This window comes from Tiliqua scincoides, chromosome 1 (genome assembly GCF_035046505.1).
Source record: "Tiliqua scincoides isolate rTilSci1 chromosome 1, rTilSci1.hap2, whole genome shotgun sequence".
Taxonomy (NCBI): Eukaryota; Metazoa; Chordata; class Lepidosauria; order Squamata; family Scincidae; genus Tiliqua; species Tiliqua scincoides.
This window is the reverse complement of record NC_089821.1, coordinates 68,532,903-68,554,332: the sequence shown is the minus strand read 5'-3', so window position 1 is coordinate 68,554,332 and position 21,430 is coordinate 68,532,903. Positions and strand designations below refer to the sequence as shown.

The 21,430-nt window shown below is 43.3% G+C and overlaps 1 protein-coding gene across 3 annotated transcripts in view; it reads right to left on the bottom strand.

The window, feature by feature from the left end:
• Positions 1-15,653, bottom strand: part of KDM2A (lysine demethylase 2A) — a 66,916-nt gene extending 51,263 nt beyond the window's left edge. Inside the window, exons 1-4 of one of the 3 annotated variants that reach the window (XM_066611464.1) lie at positions 15,618-15,653; positions 14,806-14,833; positions 13,070-13,174; positions 640-778 (exon numbers count right to left, since the gene is read on the bottom strand). In XM_066611464.1, coding sequence (XP_066467561.1) covers positions 640-778; positions 13,070-13,174; positions 14,806-14,833; positions 15,618-15,628 — 283 coding nt within the window. In that variant the 5' untranslated portion in view covers positions 15,629-15,653. Of the gene's footprint in view, positions 1-639; positions 779-13,069; positions 13,175-14,805; positions 14,834-15,563 lie in introns of all 3 variants that reach the window. The other 2 variants (XM_066611465.1, XM_066611463.1) reach the window with 2 other exon arrangements.
• Between the last annotated feature and the right edge of the window lie 5,777 nt (positions 15,654-21,430).

The following is a 21,430-nucleotide window of genomic DNA, read 5'->3' as shown; positions in this document are numbered from 1 at the left end:
ATACTGCCAGAATTTTTCTGCAGGTCTCCACATGTTCCTTCCAGTATTGAGCTTGATGGTCTTAGGCTAATCAGCTGGTAGCAAAACAATGCCACGCACAGACTAGCCACTAGTTTTTGGATACTCAGGCAATTCTCCAGGTACCTCAGGAGAAGTAACTGTACTGCTGCAGTTTGGGGTCTACAGAAGCTTCCTGCTCAACTAGCGCCAAATGTCAGACTTCAACAGTCTCACTGCTGTGCGGCTGAATTCTGGGAAATTAATCTCCATGTGGGCCAACTTGTACTCTACATATTGTAGTTTAGCATCTACTATGTGGACAACAAGCTTTTGTAAGTGGTAAATGACTGATCAGAATATGCAAATTTGAGCAACCCTTAGACTGTAGGTTTTTACATCATCAGCAAAAATGCTAAATGCATTCATCAATGTAATGATCAAAACCTCTCTGCAATTATGTGGCATACCAATACACTCCTTTAAAAAAATGTCAAATGAGTAAGAATTCTAATATACTTGATGTACAAGGCAGGATAAGGAACTGAACCATATACTGCTTATTGTTGTAATGAGGAAGAAACCTCACAAGCACATACAACTCTAAAAAGCATTTGATAGAGCAGGGGAAGGGATACTCACCTTTGCCTTCCATGAAGACTACAAAGTTGGCATTATACTTGTTGGTGGTAAGTTTTTCTTCAAGGTCAAATGTACGCTTGCCCTCAATTTCATCATCTGAGATTCCATCATCCTCATAGCGTCTTCTCATAGCACCACGCTATGGAAAAGAGATATATTATTACAATAGAAATTGCCACTGTCAAAAAGCAAGCAACTGGAAGACACCAAACATGCAAGGTTATTATTTGATTACTCAAACCATATGTAAGTAAATGCTGTGAAGTATTAGACAAATTACAACATCCCATAATACATAAAAGCAGTAGTTCTCAAACTGGGGCGGTGCAATGTCCCAGCCAGAGAGCCCTCTCCTCTGCCCCCTTAAAGGGCAGGGAAAGGCAGTGACATAACTGCCTGGCTTGCGCTGCTTTGGAGGGGTGCAGGGGCTTGCTGCCACTTACCAGAGCCTGCAGCAGCCTTCAAGGGTGTAGGGAGCCCCCACACCAGCCTCCACAGGGCTCCTCAACATGCAGAAACCCTCAAAAACACGATTGCAACCACTTTCGGTTTCACAAACAAAACCGGAAGTGGTCTTGATGGCGATTTTGAGGGCCTCCGCATGTTGGGGAGCCCTGCACAGGCTGGCACGGGGGTTTCCCATCCTCAAGAGGCTGCTGCATGTTCTGTTCAGTGGCAGCAAGCCGCTGAGCCCCTCCAAAGCGGCACGATCCAGCCGGTCCCGTCACTGCCTTCCTCCCACTCCCGCACACACTTATTGTGGCTCAAATTTTCCCTGAGCATTTGAGAACCTCTGCATAAAAGGAAAAAACATTCCCTGTTGGGCTAGTTGTGCTGAAAATGATTACCTACATGAGGCATCCATTTCAGCAGAGGTGTCACTCTTTGTTTAATGTTTTCTCCCTGTAGCTTTGTGATCAGCTGTGGCACCATAATGGCAGATTATTTCTGATCTTTTAAAATGAACTGGATCCATTCTAAAGCTAGTACCGTTATTCCATTCAATGCCACAAACATTCCATAAGAATCTCATAGCCCACTGTAAAGTCACTGAGATTCCAACAGAGCTGTCTTACCCTAACCCATCTCCAGGAGGAGACTATTCATTGGAGTTACCAAAGCATTCACAGTACCAAACCAAAGTCAGAAACAAGAATGAAACTGAGCAGAAAGAGGAAAATGGTCACCCAGAAAAGCCTGAACTTGCAATGCAGCTAAAAATTTTATTGAATGTGTTCACTTAAGAGGGCCCTTTTTAGTACTGCCAATCGTATTTCCTCTCTTGGCTTCAAAATGGTCTCAACTGCTTTACATTTCAAAATCAGTGTGAAGTCACCTCAACTCTTGGTTCTTCTTTCCAATATGCCCAACCTACAACAAGCTCTTGCTCACACATGGCCTGAGGTACCACCTTCTCTGCTCTCTTCCAAGCACCCCAGGCAGCTACTTTATTTCAATAGCCTTATTCATGTGGGTCAGCCTCTCGATCTCAGTCCTTCTTGCTTTCAGATTCAATTGGAAAAGTTTGCTCAGTATTATGTTACTACTGGCCACCACTTGGTGATCAATTTTATCCACAGTGGCTACAAACAGGTACACTGGCTCAGTTCAGACAATCCAACAAATGAAAGCAGTGGAAAATAAGAAAACATGCACAAAGGTGTAGCTTTTAAAAATGCATTCAACTATCTTTTAAGGCTTTAGACAGCACATAGTAGACAGCACAACCTGAAAAAATTAGAAAGGGAAGGTACAGTGGAGGCAGGTAACTGAGATAGAGTTTGTGGATTCAGTACCCAAAACCTCCAACTCCACAGTCCCGCTTAGGGCTGTGGAGTCAGATTTGTGGAGTCTGAGCCAGAAGCAATTTTGAGTGAGGTCAGAGTCAGCGGTTTTGTGGACCAACTCTATAGCCCTAGATAGCTCCCAACTCACTTTATTAACTAATGATATAAGTAGATAGCAAGGTACAAGAGGGAGAGAGGATGTAGGTCTTGGAGAGCCAGGGGAACCTAGACAGAGTGACACCTCTGGACTCTAATGGACTTAAGTACCATTTCCAGCTCTCTCCAATAATGCAGAGAAACTGAAAATCGTAACTTTAGAAGCATATAACAGATTTTAAAGTAGTAAGCAAAAAAGGCACACTTTAGCAGAGGGCTTGAATTTTCCTTTCAAACTACACCTCTAAAAAGTTTAGAGAAACCTGGGATTTCTCCAATAAAAATAGAAACACCAGGACCTGGGTACACAGTAATGCACACTTTCCCAATAATGTTAAAAAGTAGCTTTTTAAACACATGAACACTATTCAGGGCTACACATCCAACTTGCTCTGTTTTACTGATGGGCTGTTTGTTATCTATTAAAGTAGTTTAAAATCTTGTGTCTCCCTTTGGTTATGCTTTCACTCCGGCCCAAGAAAGCAGAGCTCCAATAAGAAACATGGGACAAAGTGAGAAAGGAGCACTTCTATTGCTGTGTTCTAACAAAGTCATCTGCAAAGTCCCAAACTTACTTTCACCAGCAAAAAGGAGAGCTATTACTTCAGACCTTACTTGATATCTCCTATTTTACCTGGTAATCTGTGTTTAACAACATCTGAGGTATAGGTTGTATGCCAATATAAATCTTGTGATAGCAAGCAATGGTATGAATTCCATGCTTCAACAAATCTACAAAGTAACATGGATCACACAAGGTAGGCTGCAAGTTGTAAGCGGAGAAGTTTTCCTAAAAGAAGTTAATTCAGGAATACAGTGGGCACTCCATATTTGCAGAGGATCAGTTCCAGGACCCAGTTATGTCCGAAAGACTTTCTGAGATGCGGGGAGGCCACATCATGTCTGGGAGGTCCTTGCAGCCCTCCAGATGCAGGCCTGGCACCCACAGTGAGTCAAAATCAGCAGGTGCTGAACCTGTCGATAAGGAGACTGTAGGAGTCGATCTATAGTGTTGTAAATTAAGACAGTTGATCTGAGTTACTATGTCCAATAGCTGAAGACTCACTGGTATTAGCCTAATGAAGCAGTTTCCAAACTTAACATGGTCATGGCACTCTTCTTCCCAGCTCTCCTGGGTGCTGAAATCTTAGATCATGTGAGAATCATAGGAGATCTCATGCAATCCAATATGGCAGTACCTGGGAGAGCCAGGAAGAAGAGGCTGCTAGGGAAATCTCACGGCACTCCTATGAGTACGCTGTAGTGCCTAAGGGCACTGCAGCACAGTTTGGGAACCATTGGCCTAAAGCATTCTAAAAACAAAGCCCTACAACATCCATTCCAGAACTCTAAAGCTGATATCACATTATGGAAAATGATTGTGTTGTCAATTCTGCTTGTTCCCACTCAGCACTGTTTTGTGTTCCAGGATAGCATGCAACTGGCTGTGCTACTTTGAAATAAGAAAATCTAAGGACCTGATGATCTGGGGTTAAGTGCAATACTTTTCACTAAGACATGAGACACTGGGTATTGAAATTTAACCAATACAGTATAAAGTCTTCCCTGAATGAGACTAGCTAGCACATTATCCTATCATCAGGCATGGTTAACAGCACTGCTTCTCCTGTAAGGAGCTACAGCATTCACTGCATACTTTCCCTTTTCATGACAGTACAATAATCTGTCTTAGACTTGCCACACTACAGTGCCCAGCAAATCTCAAGAAGAGCTCAGGAAAGAATTCCAGAGACTGCCAACACGGAGGAAATGTGAACATTCTCCCCAAGCACTCACTTGCTCATTGCATCTTCCATCAACCATCTCCCTTCACCTTCAAATTTGTCAGTTTATCTAAGCATCAATAAAGTTTCCCAGTGTCTTTCTGCTTTTGTCCCATCTTTTAATATAAGGACAGCCTCAAATGTTTGAATTCTTAAGTTATCTTGTTTTTGTCAAGCTCTTAGAGGTTCCTTAGAGATTCAGAGAATCTCTGGCTAGAGAATTTCCTTTTTGTGGTATGGGTGTGTGCTTGTTGCTGTAGAAACATTACTGGATGTAAACAGAGATGTTTCCTTTAACTAAGCTCTCCTTTAAACATCACACCTGAGAAAGGTCTAAAGGGGAGAAATTAATGGACTTTCCCAAAATTTTTTCCTCAGACAGTTCCCCAAATTCAAAGTCAACATAAAAGATAAGTGTTCTTGACAACTTATGCTTCTAAACTGCAAGCTTCCATATTTCCATTATCCTGATTTCTAGGAATTAGTATTTCCCTAGTTCTACAAGAAGGTCAGCAATAGTACACTAGGTATTTTCTAGTGCTCCAAGCTTTAAAATTAGTTAATAAATGCAATTATTAAAATTAATTTAAACTCAGATTATTATAGTTTGTCCAGTGGTTAATAGGAAGGGCAGCCAGCAAGGCCTCTAAGACTCAAAACACTTGAATGGCCTCCTGCCACATTGGTCAGGTGGGTAGGCAAGCTCCTTCTTGCCCATGTTACAAGGAAAACCCACCTATTTTTTCCTCATATCTGACAGTATTGAATACCAACTAATTTGCAAAAGTATTGATTCCATTCAAGGAATTATATGCTAATGATGTCAAGAATGCCCAGCTGAGGTAAAAACCTATGGCTAAATTCAGACAATAAGCAGAACCATGGTTTAATCCTTATGCTCAGACTGGCTCAAAGGGAAGAAATTTTCTATTTCTGTTCTCCAATTAGATTGTGTTCAGTTCTGGTCCCCACATCTTAAAAAGAACATAGTGGAACTAGAAAAGGTGCAGGAGAGAGTGACCAAAATGATTACTGGGTTGGGGCACCTCCCTTATGAGGAAAGGCTGCAGCGTTTCAGACTCTTCAATCTAGAAAAGAGAGGCCCAAGGCATCATGGTTGAGACATACAAAATTATGCAGGGGATCGACAGAGTGGATACAGGTATGCTCTTTTCCTTTTCACATAACACCAGAACCAGGGGACATACACTAAACTGGAGTGTCAGGAAAGTCAGAACAGACAAGAGAAAATATCTCTTTACACAGCAATATGCTTTTAAAGCATGAGCTTCAAGATTTAACCTGATCTGAAGGCAACGCTGTATCCATGATACATTTTGTCTTGATTTCTGGAAATGAATTTCTTCTTGGTATTTGACCTCTGATTAAGCTCTGCAACATGTCTTATACTGATACGGTGGCTCTCAATCTGTAGACAAGTACATTGTGCAGCAGTGAATGCTACATAGTATTGTAAAGCAATTATGGAATGGGGTAGATTTGGACGATTACAATTTTTCTACTTTCCCAAATCCTTCCTAGATTGTAGTTCTTAGCACAGAACAAAGTAGAGCAGTAACCTAGCAAACACAAATAGAAAAGATGCCTCAAAACAAACAGTTAGAGTTAGAACAGACAAGAGTTAGAACAGACAAGAGAAAATATTTCTTTACTCAGCGTGTGATTGGCCTGTGGAACTCCTTGCTACAGGATGTGGTGACGGCATCTGGCCTGGACGTCTTTAAAAGGGGATTGGACAAGTTTCTGGAGGAAAAATCCATTACGGGTTACAAGCCATGATGTGTATGCGCAACCTCCTAATTTTAGAAATGGGCTATGTCAGAAGGCCAGATGCAAGGGAGGGCACCAGGATGAGGCCTCTTGTTATGTGGTGTGCTCCCTGGGGCATTTGGTGGGCCGCTGTGAGATACAGGAAGCTGGACTAGATGGGCCTATGGCCTGATCCAGTGGGGCTGTTCTTATGTTCTTAAACTAAAATGTAAATAAAAACTCAAATCACTGTATTTACACCAACAGAAATGAAGTCCATTTGTAAACAGGGAGGTGCCTTCACTCAGACAACTGAATCTTTCAAACAGTGTTGTCTTCATACTAAATTTGAGACCAGTACTTCATAAGAGACTGCGCCAGTTAGGTATTAGTGTATTTGCTCTACTAGTACAACTATTTGCAGATAGCTTCAATTGAAAAATGATGCAGAAGCACAAGAAAAAGCAACCTACCACGCCTGTCCCACACAGAATGCATTTCACAAGTTGCTAATACTAGAAACCACTATCAATCTATTGCAGTATGGTGAAATGCAACTGGCAGTTGGTCTCAAAACCAGTTCTTCAGGGTTGGTACCTATTACCCAAGACCTATTAGAACTGCTGGAGACTGGATATGTGAATTTGGACATGCAGAACATGGATTTACTGACCTATGGCTCCAGCCCAATCCATTTCAGTGAACCCAGAACAAATAAGACAAATTATGCGACACAGTACATGTTATTGGGCACAAAATCTCCTATAGAAACATTCTAAAAATTTTAATTACAGACCACTTTCAAAAGCACATTGATTCACAGAGTAGCAATAAATTACTATAATCCCAGTGAAACTGGACACTTTCAAAGTTCAGCATATATTTTTAATATATCTCAAACACATATTGTCTAGTCACCTTGAGTATCACTAATGGAAAGGTAGGATATAAATATTTTAAATACATATTTTTAAAAGTGTCAAGGAATAAGATTAAGTGAAAACCGAAAGCGCACACAATCCAAACATACTAAAGCAGATCCGAGTCTATTTAGGAAAACTCACACCAGCACATATAATTCCTCAGTTCTTTAGTGTGTTTTAAGAATGACACCATCTTAAAAGCTGCTACTCTATGAAACCTGCCGAGTTTCATAAGAACATAAGAACAGCCCCACTGGATCAGGCCATAGGCCCATCTAGTCCAGCTTCCTGTATCTCACAACGGCCCACCAAATGCCCCAGGGAGCACACCAGATAACAAGAGACCTCATCCTGGTGCCCTCCCCTGCATCTGGCATTCTGACATAACCCATTTCTAAAATCAGGAGGTTGCACATACACATCATGGCTTGTACCCCATAATGGATTTTTCCTCCAGAAACTTGTCCAATCCTCTTTTAAAGGCATCTAGGTTAGACGCCAGCACCACATCCTGTGGCAAGGAGTTCCACAGACCGACCACACGCTGAGTAAAGAAATATTTTCTTTTGTCTGTCCTAACCCGCCCAACACTCAATTTTAGTGGATGTCCCCTGGTTCTGGTATTATGTGAGAGTGTAAAGAGCATCTCCCTATCCACTCTGTCCATCCCCTGCATAATTTTGTATGTCTCAATCATGTCCCCCCTCAGGTGTCTCTTTTCTAGGCTGAAGAGGCCCAAACGCCGTAGCCTTTCCTCATAAGGAAGGTGCCCCAGCCCCGTAATCATCTTAGTCTCTCTCTTTTGCACCTTTACCATTTCCACTATGTCTTTTTTGAGATGCGGCAACCAGAACTGGACACAATACTCCAGGTGTGGCCTTACCATAGATTTGTACAACGGCATTATAATGATGAAGATGGACCCTTCCTGCACACCTCCAATAACAGAAATTAGAAGAAAACAGGTAGAATGAAAAGCAAAGGGGAGTGAGGGGAAAAACAGAGGATGTAAAGCAATTTCACACATCATACATTTGCATTAGGGTCCAATCCTACCATAGTACAGCCCAGGGTGTGCAGTTTTGCTAACAGAACACACACTAAGCTATGGGCCTTTTACTTATCTTTCAGCCCAGGAAAGATAAGTAAAAAAATTCACTTAACTCTCTGTAGGCTGCCTGGTCCCCAATGGGTCTTCTCAGACCTACACCAGCTATTTAGCTGGCATAAATCCAAGGAGACTCAGGAGGCAGATTCAGACCAGGAAACGGGGATAGGATCTCAGGGTGCAAGATCTGCCACCATAAAAACTGCATGGGATTGGGTCATCAGTCAAGAAGTTTGTGCTTTCACGGTGTTCACAGTCATACTATATACTGCACAATGCATATGCATATGAATTGTATGTATATGAATTGCTCTTTTACCATGAAAAGTCTGTCAGAACATCTCAGTGGCATAGAAATGCTAGCTCTAATACATTTCAGTGCAGTAAGGCCAAGCATAACAACTGCATATCAGGATCAAGTTTTACACATGTTACCCTTTATGTGCATTTTATACAAAATTTATTATTTCATTTAGGCTTATCTAAGAGAGTACAGAAAAACCACCATGTTATCAGCAAAATCAAACAAAATTTAGTGCTTATTCAAAAGCATGTTAATGAATGCACTTATCCATATTTACTGAAGAGTCTAGTGCCATACTAGTTACTACTGACTAGGTGAGGAGGCACTCTGGTTCTTAAACAAGGTCTTTGAGGGGTTAAATGATCAATGATTCCAACAACCTCACCACGGATGCAATCCTATACACACTTTCCTGGGGGCAAGATCCACTGAACACAATAGGAATTCATTCTGGGTAGACACGCACAGGATTGTGCTATACAGCTTCTTAAACTACTGGATGGCAGGCTCAGGTTGTTCTATAAAGCAACATGAACTGTGACATTTCTACACACCCCACGACAATACCCATTGCTGACAAAGCTTACAATACACTTTCATCATTCTAACATTGTTTGAGTTAGCAGTAATTGCCTCCATTTTCTCAATGAGTGCTTATTCCTTAACTTATGTGGCACTGGCTTTTCGCTCCAATTAGTGCCGAAGCAATTTCTTCTGATCATATGGGCAGTTCCCAGTTCATGCCATCTGATAGAGAATCTGAATGGTTGAGCAAAAGTTAAGCACTAAAAGTTCATATTAAAATGTTAAACACCTGAGGGCCCAATCCTAACCAACTTTTCAGCACTAATGTAGCCGTGCCAACAGAGTGTGTGCTGCATCCAGTAGTGAAGATGTAGCCCCAGAGTCCTGCTCAAGGTAAGGAAACATTTGCTGCCTTACCTCAGAGCCGCATTGCAGTTGCATCATTTCTGGAAAGTTGGGTAAGATTGGGCCTTTAGTCATTTTGGATCATCACCTGCATAAAATCTATTCATTTTATGTGAGAAACTTTGTTTTGAGCTTTTGCGCCATTCAATTCCTGATTTACATAACTGATTTCACATAGTATAAAAATCAATCCAAGATCAATTGTACTGGGTCAGCCAAATTTGTGACTGTACATTTTCTTTCTTTAGTACTTCTACGTTATCTGAAAAGCTGGATATAATGGTCTAACAGCCCAATCCTAACCTGTGCTGGAACAGACAAGCCGATAGGCCTGTGCCATATCCAGAGTAGGTTAAGAGGTGGCTGTGGCATAACTCAGAATAAGGCGATATCTTTCCCTTATCACTTATCACTCGCCAACCTCTCCATGGGGCTTCTCAGATCTGCACAAGCAAAACAGATGATGCAGATCCAAGAAACACAGTGTAACACCTGGTTGGCCAGCAGGAGAATTAGGATCCAACCTAAGTTGGCAAGGCCAGTCCCACCCCCTTCCCAGGCCCAGTCCACTCATCCTCCCCTGCCTCAAAACACCCTGTTCCACCCTGCCATCCTCTCCAACCCCGCCCCCCAATGCCAGCCTACCTCAACTGGCGCTTACTTATTGGCTTGGGGCCTCGATCCGGGGTGGCTGGTGTGCATCCTTGCACTGGCTCAGCCAGAGTAGTTACAAATGTGCTCTACAGCATGTTCACAACACTTCTGGGCCAGTCCAAGGGACCTTGCACCAGCCAAAGACAAGGTAATGATCGCCCCTAAGTTGTTAACATATCTCTTTTTCAATATTGAAGATCTGTTAACAAAGATGACATTCTGGTTCTGCAGAACTTAAGTCTTATTTATATTGAATCAGTTAGCAAATGTCAGTTAACCAAGGTTAAAACAAAAATGAACTTCAAAGCGATGATCAAATTATCTTATGCCGATCATTGCAGTTAACCTGCAGTACACAAAATGTAAAAAGGGAGCTTAATTTACTACTTGTGGAAAACAGGCTTCCAATGTCATGCACAACTGAACGTTGAAATGAAACCTTGCTACACATGATTGGAAACAATGCCTACTAACTGATATAAAATCTGACATCACCAGGCTCTGAAGGAATGGGACAATTTATATTAAAAAAATCAATGAAGAATTTTGACAAATAAGACCATGTATTTGAACCAATGTACTCTAACACTTCCTAAAGCACAATATTGGTAGTTTTGAACCTGTGTTCCAAAGAATCCTAGAGTTCCTTGGAAAACGGAGATTCATCAATGAGAATAATAATGATAGAGAAACTTTTGTAAAATAACTTTACCTACTATAACTATCTCTTCTAATGCATAGCAAGGTGGGAGAGGTGACAGTAAAGTTCATTCCAGGACACAATTTGTATGGGGCGACTGCTAGAACAGGTCTAATTAGTACCCCATAACTAAGTAGACACCCCATAACACTGTGGCTGAACCAATAATTAAGGGGTTCAGCAGCAGATGCAGAGTTCCTCAGTAAACAAGCTGACATGACAAACGTTGCAGAGTTTAAAAACCACCACTCTATAGTCATCCCTTTCACTTTTTTTAAACACTAAGGCCACAATTTGCAATGTGATATACTTTCCATCCTTTTTTTCTACTAACATGAACTCCAACCCCACACCCAAACACTTCTATGCATAGACAGGGGTGGGGGACTGGAGGGGTGCTACCAAAGGCTCGCAGACGAGTGATGAAAGATGCAAAGGGACAAAATGCTCCATTGCAAGTATAACAATACACTGATCCTTGCTTAAACTTTTTTTTTTTTTAGGAAAAGCCTAGGGTGCCTTTGAACTTTTTTTCTTAGCAGTTGGATCAGATCCTAGTCTTGTTATTTCAATAACTATTCTGCTACATCTAAATACTGTAGTTATTGCCAGAGAAATTTGCCATTGACACAGATTTCTCACTTTGTACACAGGTTGGTGGGAGGGAAGGGGGAAGAAGAAATATATCCCATATTTTTTACAGCAAGTAATAGAATTTGCAGAGTTTAGTAAGGTGGCTGGCTATACATTATTATTTCTTTGAGAGGGTAGAACTAATTACTTAGGTCGCCAAAAACTTTCACATCATATTTTTAGGGTTAGTTTCCTTCAGATTCTCAAAGACATTGTTAAATCCTCCAGCAATAACTTAATACTATTTGACGCTAAGGAATCTGATACTTAATGCAAGAAAGACAAGTGATAAAGTAGTTGGAATAATTCCCATGGTATTTCTAGCACCTTATACCACAAGACCTAACCACAATTCAATCTTCTATACTAACTATTAACCCTGCTGCCTTCAAGACCACAACAGTTTAGCTGTGACAGGGAAAGACTATGTTCTTGACTTCCATAAAACTTTATGAAGCTGGCAATTTGTAGCAGCCAAACAGGACCAGCATGCATAGTGTAGCACTCCTCTTTTCATCATGTAAGAATAATTCAGTCATGCATCTGCAAAAGCTGACAACTTGAACTACACCAGTTATTTAACCTGTATTTCACATGGACATTTTGTTATTTTTTCAAGTAACGTCAAGCACACTTCAAAGTAGGTAAAAATATCTTGAATTATACAAGTTCTAGCTTTGCCCACAAGACTATTTGCCTATTTTTACAAGTTACTATACAATGAGAAACAATAATGAGTAATTTAGAACTAAGAATTACCATTCTAATCTAGGTTATTTATGAGAAAATTAATTCTCAAAACACTGGCAAGCAGATTTGTACTTCCATTTTACTGCAAATTATTAGTAGACAAGGATTTAACTAGTCACTACAAACCAGCAGAAAAGGGCAGGGAAGATTTAAATATAACTTAAATATAAGCATCATTACACCTTATTTATATCACCCAAGGAAGTTAATAACTGATTTTAGCCACCTATTTTATTTTAAGTTTTAATCCTGCCCTTTCCCTTCAAACAAACAGAAGTGCTTGAGACTAGCACCCTTACATCCATCAGCTCTGACTTTTCTTCATCTCTTTATGAGAAGGATGTGTAAATTTTCAGATTTCTCTGAACACCACCACTTCCAAAGAAAATTCAATGGACTTTAGCAAATTATGTTTAACTTGGTGCACACAAGCACTCACACATTCTCTTAGCTTTACTTAGTTCCTTAAGAACTACTAACAGGCTATTCCAGCAAGAGCAACAACCACAAGTCTATCAAATGTCATAAGCTTATTCAAGTTCCAGGATATATGCTCTTACCAAAATGCCACATTTGTATGATATGGGTTGAAGTTTATATAGTTTGATTTGAAACCCTCCCCACCTCAGGAACTCAGTACAGGTAACATTAAAATATAACTCTCTTAAATAAAAGGGACTTGCTTTAGATACAGTATAAATAACTTAAGACCCATGAGTCAATTCCTATCAAGGAAAAGTCTTCTTGTGCCCCAAAACATACCTTGCTGAGACGCTGGAAAAAAGCTTTCCATATAGCAGCTACCTCAATATACTCAGCATTCCTCAGTACAACAGCATCACTACTGTACTCTAGTATATCTAGCATCAAGGTTATGGACATGAGCAATTCTTATTAAGTCCAAGCAGGAGAAACAAGAGTGCATACTGACCAGTCTTTTGCTATAACGGATCCGCTCTTCTTCAGGCTCCATCTCAGACTCTTCTGATGTGAGTGAGAAGGAGATATCTGAACTGCTGTCTTCCTCTTCTTCCTCCTAAGATACCAGAACAAGAAAGTAAACTGTGTCACAACCTCCTTCCAATTATTTTATTTCCCTGCTTTTATCAATAGCAACAAGAGATGCCATGAGTGAAGACTGGGAAATCAATAAGGCCTTTGGAGTAATTCTGAGCTGATGTAGTATAGTAGCTAAGAGACAGAGTTATTATTATTAATATTATTAATTATATAGTTATTATTTATATAGCGCTTTTCAACAAAAAGTTCACAAAGTGGTTTACAGAGAAAATGAAATAACTAATAACTCCCTGTTCCAAAAAGGCTCACAATCTAAAAAGATGCAAAAGAACCAGCAGATAGCCACTAGAAAAGACACTGCTGGGGTGAGGAGGGCTGGTTTACTCTCCCCCTGTTAAATAAAAGAGGAGCACCCACTTGAAAAAGCGCCTCTTACTCAGTTAGCAGGGGTTATGAATTAGGACTTGCCTGGTTCAAACCTCTCTTCTCCATTAATTCACTAGGTGGCCTGAGATAAACCTCTCAGCCTCAGGTGAAACATGAGAATAATACTTGTCATACCAAAAATACCATTTCACAACAGGAGCAAAGATGTACAGTATATAACACTTAAAGCTTGCCAATGGTCTTTAGTATACCTTATCTTCTGAATTTGCTTTAATCTAGGACAGAATTTGACAAACCTTCTCTACAGCAGAACTGCACATTCAACAGCATGAGATTTTAAAAAGGCTAAATGCAGACCCAGCAAAGGACTGCAAGTCAGTTGCTTCATGATGTATTCCATTCACATCTTCACTACTTCATGACTATGAAGTGCCTCATTATCCACTAATTTGGTATCCACTGATATGGGGGGGTCTATCTTTAAATGCTTTGTAACAAAGAAAAAAGGGCCAAAATCCCATTTCCTACCTTTGTGCTATTAAAACTGCACAGGTTGCAAGCTTCTTGGGGTTAAAGATCACTTTAAAAATCCACTACTAGGTTTTGTGCTCCTCCACTATCACCCAAGAATACATTGGTATAGAGCAAGAAACCTAGAAGTGGATCTTTAAAGCTATTTTTCTACTGAATTGGTATCCACTGGTTTTTTTTTAATGCACTGAGAGTTCTGAACAGAACCCCAGTGAGTAACACGGCATGACCTATACATTGTTAGACAGTGAAATAGAACTTGCTCAGATGAAACAAAGAGAAACATAGACAGACCATATAAATAGCCTACTTTAGACTCCAGCTTTGAAATGAAGACAGAAATGAGTAAAAAGTTTTGTGTATAGCTTTAAATATACAGCAGCAAGAGAGAACTGGGTGGGGTTACAGAAACTTAGATGCTTCTACTAGCTCCTGTTCCCAATCAGCCTCTTGCCCAGATCTGGTTCCAAACAATCACTCACAAAAAAAACTCTTAAAGCCAGTAAAATGAGGTACAACACACCACATGACAGCCCAACTCCATCCCAGTAGAAGACAGGAACAAATTACCAGGCAGCAAAAACACGCCTGGATTTGACGCCACAACATTACAGAGTCTACAATGACATAAATATGAACGTACAGGATGCCCTGGCTTTCAATGGGGAAAGTAGAAAGGGTACGAGGCTGTTTGCAAGGTTACAGAATGTAAATGAAGTCAGAGCTTACCAGGTCTCTGGTTTTCCTTTGCCCCTTTCTAGGGATGAAAGAGTGGAATATAACAGATTAATTCCCAAGCGAGTTTGTCTTCTGCCCTGAAGGCTGGAGAACTTTAGGATCCAGAAAAGTCAACAGGCACACACAGCAACCCCCCCAAAAAAACCCAGTCCCGGGGGGGGAGGTCCTCAGGTGGCTCTCAGCAAGGCCACACTGGTGAGGGGAGGGCGCCCTGAGAACCACAGTCACTCTCCCCCCTGGAGTGACTTCACCCGCCCTCCCAAAAGGGAGCCCAGAACAGCAAGTGCTGGCAGGGGAAGCGGCTCTCCCAGCTCTCTCCCTCTCCCAATCAGACGTGGGGCGGACAGCTCTGGGTGCTGCTCCGGCTCAGCCCCTCCGGGTCCCGTCCCGTCCCAGTCTCGCACTGGAACCCCCCGAAGCCCAACTTGCCTGCTGTAAACACTCACACCCCCTCAGGCGCCTCCGCCTCAGCCCACTCGCCTCGCCTGCCTCCGCCGGCCCAGCGCCTCCCCCGCCCAGGCTCGCCGGCACCGGCCCTCTCCTGGCTCCACCTGGGCTCCCAAACTCGCACACCGCCCCAGCCCTGACGCCGCTGCCCCGGCACCCCCCGGACACCACCGCAGCCTCTCCCTGGGCTGCCAGGCGCCGCCGCGCCGGCTCTCGGAGCCGAAGGCGGCCCCTGGACGGCGCCCCGCGCCCCGCCGCCGCCACTCGCTCCCGTCCCGCCGCCCCCAGACTCTTCCTCTCACACAGAACTAGCCGCCGCCATTTTGAACCCGTCAGACTCTCACATACACACATACTCGGCCGCCATAGTGCGCCTGCGCGGCGTAGCCTTCTCTCCCTCACCCCCCCACAGGCAGGGCCCTCCTCTGCGCAGGCGCACTCCCCCCCACCCATGAACCGGCCTCAAGAGCGCAAGCGCACAGCCCAGACGCCTTTTTGGCCTAGTGCTAAGCAGAGAAGACGCGTGCGCACTAGGTTTTCTTACGCTCCACGCTTGACCGGAGTCTTACGTAAAACTGTAGTTCTCGCAATCGCTCTGCCTATGGGAACAGTGCAGTTCCTTGCGCGTGCGCAGTGGCAGCAGGCTGGTGCACTATTTAGAGTGGGTTAGACCTGGGGGGGGGGGTCTGGTTGGGGTTAATTCGAAGTGGTAAGTTTTGGGATTGTGTTTTAGGTGCTCCTGGAAGGACAGGCTGAGACTTCAGATCCTCGCAGGCTGCACGTCTGGAGAGACTTCGGCTCTGTGCAGGGATCTGCAGGGCACTCACTGGTCCCAGTTCCAGGCCCATTGAACAACATGTGTTGGGGGGACCTTGTCCTTTTCAGAACGGGCCAGTCCACTTGTGCTTTCACCAGTCCACTTGTGTCCTAGAGGTGGAAGGTGTGTGCACACGATAAAACTTTCAAAGCACTGTCTGTGTGCCAACTACAAAGAAAACAAAACAAAGGGGAAAAAATCCCATTCAGGTGGAGAATTTTGCTTTTCCTATTTTATGTTCCCTGTATTATTTTTTTTTCTGGGGGGCAACATCAGCCACACAAACTGTTTGCCAAGGACTAAGGATACCGTCCTATACAAGTCTAAGAAGTGACAGCCCAATGCTAACCACACTTTCCTGGGAGTAAGCCCCATTTACTCTAATGGGGCTTACTTCTGTGTAGGTTATGCATAGGATTGGGCTGTGAGGCTGCAATCCTATCCACACCTACCTGGGAAGCCCCATTTACTATCATGAAACTTACTTTTGAGTATACATGCATAGGACTGGGGCACAATCCTGTGCATGTCTACTCAGAAGTAAGTCTCATTGGATCCAATGGGAATATGCTTCCAGGTAAGCATACACAGAATTGTAGCCTAAATCCTATTGTATTCAGTGGGGCTTACTCTCAGGAAAGTGTGAATAGGATTGGGCTGTCACTTCTTAGACTTGTATACCCTGTCTCTGTATACCACTGTTTTGCATAGTAGAGAGAGGGGCAAGGATGTGGAGACTCATTTTTTTCAGTCTTTAAACGAATTCATTGAACTCGATTGGGGTTTCATGTACGGGTTGGGGTGGGGTGAATCTAACCTGGTTTTATAAATAAGAATAATTCTGCTCCCGTCTTCTAGAGTCAGAAAGTGAAGCAACAACAGTGAGAAAGCCCCTAAAACAAACAAACCAACAAAAAATCCAGTGGCCGTACAGTCACTATGTAGCAAAACTAATTATCCCCCGCCTGCGGGCTGCAGACAGTATAGAATTACTTGAGCGTCAGTAAATGTTTAAATGAGTTTCTTAAGAGCGTGATGATGTGTTTCCCCCCCCCCCCCCTAAACCCAACCCTGGAGGTGGGACATTTTCATTACAATCAGCCTTTCGTGAGGGTGATGATTAAACACTGTTCATTTAAAATACGCCTACACGAGTTTAGCTACGCTTTGAAACACACTTAGAGCCCAAGCCTGTGCGTGTCTACTCAGAAGTACATCCGATTACAGTCAATGGGACTTACTCCCAGGAAAGTGTGGTTAGGATTGTAGCCTTAAAACACCAGTGGGGCTTACCTCTAGGAAGGCATGGTTAGGATTGCAGCCTTGAACCCTAGTGGGGCTTAATCCCAGGAACGTATGTTAGGACTGTAGTCTTGAACACATGAGTAGGTGAGTCTAACAGTGAAAGAGGACAGCTTCTCCTTTTAGTGCTTCCTGCAGCTCGATCTTGTGCATGTTTAGCCAGAAGTCCCAAGGGAATTTCCTGCCCAGTAATCATGCAAATCTTTCTCTGGTGCTGAAAAAAGACTGTTTTAGATACTGGAATCCATTCAGTTTACACCATACGAAATCAGGGTACGTGTGCTGTACGGCTTAGGATCCCAATTCTGTAATTTAGATGACATTTCAGTTCCATTTTAACTAATGAGACGTACAAATGGAGTGAAATATATTTAAGTTCATTGAAAAGATTGAAAGGAATGGATCGACACACCATGTGGCCACAGGCTTGGCGCTGCCTTCGCCAACACATGAAGGAGAAATACGTTGCCACGGATATCAAACCGTGGCTTTAAGGCAATTAACAATGCAATGCTATGTTTACTCAGAAGTACTGTTCTACTATGTTCAACGTGGCATACTTCCAAGTAAGTGCATAGGATGACAGCCTTAACACCATACTCATTTTGAAGGTAACCATCCCTGTTTGGTGAAAGAGAACCTTGTTTTGTTTGACTTTTAAGTAGAAATGTAAACCAAAATCATTCCATTTCAGCTTCTAAAAGAGAGAGAGCGAGAGCAATAATTTAAAACACAATAATTTTAGTAGCTGTTAAAGTCAACTTGGAATGTTTTGATTTAACTATATTTTATTATCATTGGTACAATTCACAAAGAAGTAAAAAAAAAAAATACAGGTGCCAGCAGCAGTGCCCCTCCCTTACCTGGAAGGGTGTTTTGTTTTGTCTTTTTAATTATCACGCAGAGTACATCAGGGTGTAGCAGCCTGCAAAGGCTCTCAGTGTTATAAGCCTTCATATTTAAATTGGTTCTCCCTAAACTGCTTTGCAAATCAAGCTCCAGTTTAATCAATAATGAGGACAATTTCGCTTTTTTCCTTATCTCTTTTGTGCCATGGATTCAGGGAAACCTGCTAGGAACTGGTGATAGGGAGGTGCTTGACTTAATAAAGGACAGTATAGAATGCCTGTGCCACAATATACATTAGCCTTGAATGTGTCACAAGTCTCTTCCCCCATTGCTTCCAAAAAGCTTGACTTTGGAAGGCGAATCCCAAGCCTTGGCAGCAGACAGAGCTAAGAACAAAATCAGTGGAGACACGCTTTTATCCACAAGCATTCAGGCACTCAACAGGTGTGCTAGGAGGCTAAGCAAGAATCAGCTCTGTCTGCTTGTTTCTTTTTTTGCCTCCCCACTTCTTCACCTTTGCTTGAAGAAAATCCCTGTCAAGTTTGAAAGTCGGTAACTTTTAAGCAATTTGTTACAGTCAGACACACACTATTTACTGTGGTTTAGAATAAAATAAAAAGTGAGATGTTGTGTTTAAAGGATCCTGCCTGATATCTTGAAGGAATGGTCATGTGAAGTTGATGTCAGATCAGACCATTGGCCCGATGATGTCCGTACTGTCTACTGCAATGACTGGCAGCAGCTCTCCACCGAGCTCTTCCTAGAAGTGCCAAATGTTGAACTTGGCATCTTCTGCGCTCCACACATGAATGCCAACATTGTGCTCCACCCCTACCCCGTAGCTCTCTAGGGCAGGATTTCAGGGTTTTCCCCAGCATACTTGGAGGTGACAGGGAGTGAACGGGACCTTCTGCACACAACACAGATGGGCTGCTACTTAATTTCTGCTGTTCCCCACGTTGTCTGATTTGGGCTGGAATCCTAAACACACTTACCCAATCCTATCCAAAGCTGGCGCAGTGGGGCCATCGGGCCCACACTGAATCCAGCATTGGATTAGAGCAGGCAGGAGGGGTAAGGGAAGATTTGTTCGCTATTTAGGTAGCACAGAACCCTGTGTAATGCTGGCAGGCCCAGGATGGGACCTAGGATGTGGCAGAGGCCTGATCCACCATCCCCGGGCCCAGTCTGCCCTCCAGCCCACCTCCTCCCCCCATCCAGAAACACCCCTCCCCACTTCCAGAATGCCTTCCCACAGTGAAGTTGTCACTGTCAGTTGCCACAGTTACTAGGCAGAGCCTGAGGGGTGCTATGCCAAGGGGGTACATGACTGCTCCTCAGGCTCTGCCCTAGTTATGAGGAGGCACTGTTGACTTTGCAGCCCCCCCCCAGTTCCTTCTCTTTCAGCCTCCATAGGAGAAGAAACAGGAGGTGCAAAGCTGCCACAGCAAGTGCCCCCTCCTCCAGGGCAGGTAGATCTCATACTGGGTGGCAGAGGGGCAGGGACAAGGTGGCGAAAGGGCAGAGGCATAGCACACTGCCCCAGCACCTGAGGCAGTGATGTCATGGCATCCCTATGATGTCACTTCTGGGTTTTCTCCTGAGGAGGAGGCGCTGGTGGCTTGATGCCTCCTCCATTCCTTCTCTTGTGGTGGCTCCCCCAAGGGGCGAAGGAATGGGGGCACGAAGCTGCAGCAGTGAGCACCCCCTCCTCCAGGAAGAATGCGGAAGTGACATGATGGTGATGTCATGACATTACTGCCCTGGGTGCTGGGGCAGTGTGCTATGCCTCTGACCCGCCCCCCGGCTTTCCTGTCAGTGTCACTTACTCACTTTACAGCACTTTTTGACATCCAGAGTCAGCGTTGTGGCTGCAGTGCTGGTACTCTCATTCCATAGGATAAACTTGACTGGGGAAAAAAACCAGACACTTCAAAACTGTGCTGTTGGAAGCTTTTCCTCTATTACTTATTTTGCAGATTTTTTTAAAAATCCATGTTTTTGAATCAGGTGCCTTATAGATCTGGCGGAAGTCCAAGCAGCCCTGTATAAGGCTGCCTGGTCCAGGAGAGAGGATAGGATACATCGGAGGAGGGCTCTGCTGATCCTGCCCTCTCCCGGGCTGGATCTGCCTTCCCTTGTCCAAAAACACCCCTTTCCAACTCTATTTTTAACCATATCTGGTGAATAAGTTGAGAATATTTATGATATTTTTCTTGCAATTTATAACTTGTCTTTTAAAAAAATCTCAGTTAAGCTTCACTTCCAATATGTAGTCATTTTCTTACAGATCTGCCAAATGTACAGGCGGCCCTCACTATCAGTGGGGGTTCTGCTCCCAGAACCCCTATGGATACCAAAATCCGCAAAAGAAGATTAAATCTGTGGATTAGGGGCCCCCAAACCATACGAACATGGCTGGAACTATGCTTCTGGAGGGTGTTCTGAGGGCCAGGAAAGCTACGCACGGCCTCCCAGACCCTCAGGTTCCCAGCCCATTTTGGGGGGAAAAGGTGACTTCTGGTTTTTCGGGGGATGCCTTTTAAGGCATTCTGAGGCCTGGGGAAGCCCTGCACTGGCACAGCTCCATATTGCACTCAGAGGGTCCAGGTGCCCCCGCCCCAGGTTTGGAACCCACGGATGGTGAAATCCGTAGGTGCCGAACCCATGGATAACGTGGGCCCACCTGTACATGCAATCAGCTCCAGAAGCATTACCCCTCCAGCAATTATCCATTATGTTCAGAGCCCAATCCTATGCATGTCTACTCAGAAGTAAGTCCCATTATAGTCAATGAGGCTTACTCCCAGGAAAGTGTGGATAGAACTGTAACCTTAGTGACATTTTCTTTTATCTTGGGGGGGGGGAGAGAAGGAATAAACCACATACAAATAGAGAAAAGAGCCACCTCTATCACAGATTCTAAGATATAATTTAATTAGCACATTGATACTGTGCTCTTTTCCAAGCAGCTCAGTGGGAGCTACTCTGTTTTTCAGTAGTAACCTGAGGCCCATCAACTGGAGCCAGGTGCAAACCAGAGCCTCAGGGAAGCAGATTGATACATAGAATGAAGAAGTTGGATGCCTCTGAGCACATGCTCAGTCCAGGCATTTGTTTAGAGTACCAGAACTGTGTCCACAGTTCTTAAGTTTAAAAAATTCAATTGATTTTCCCCAAACTCTCTTCTTTTCAGCGCTC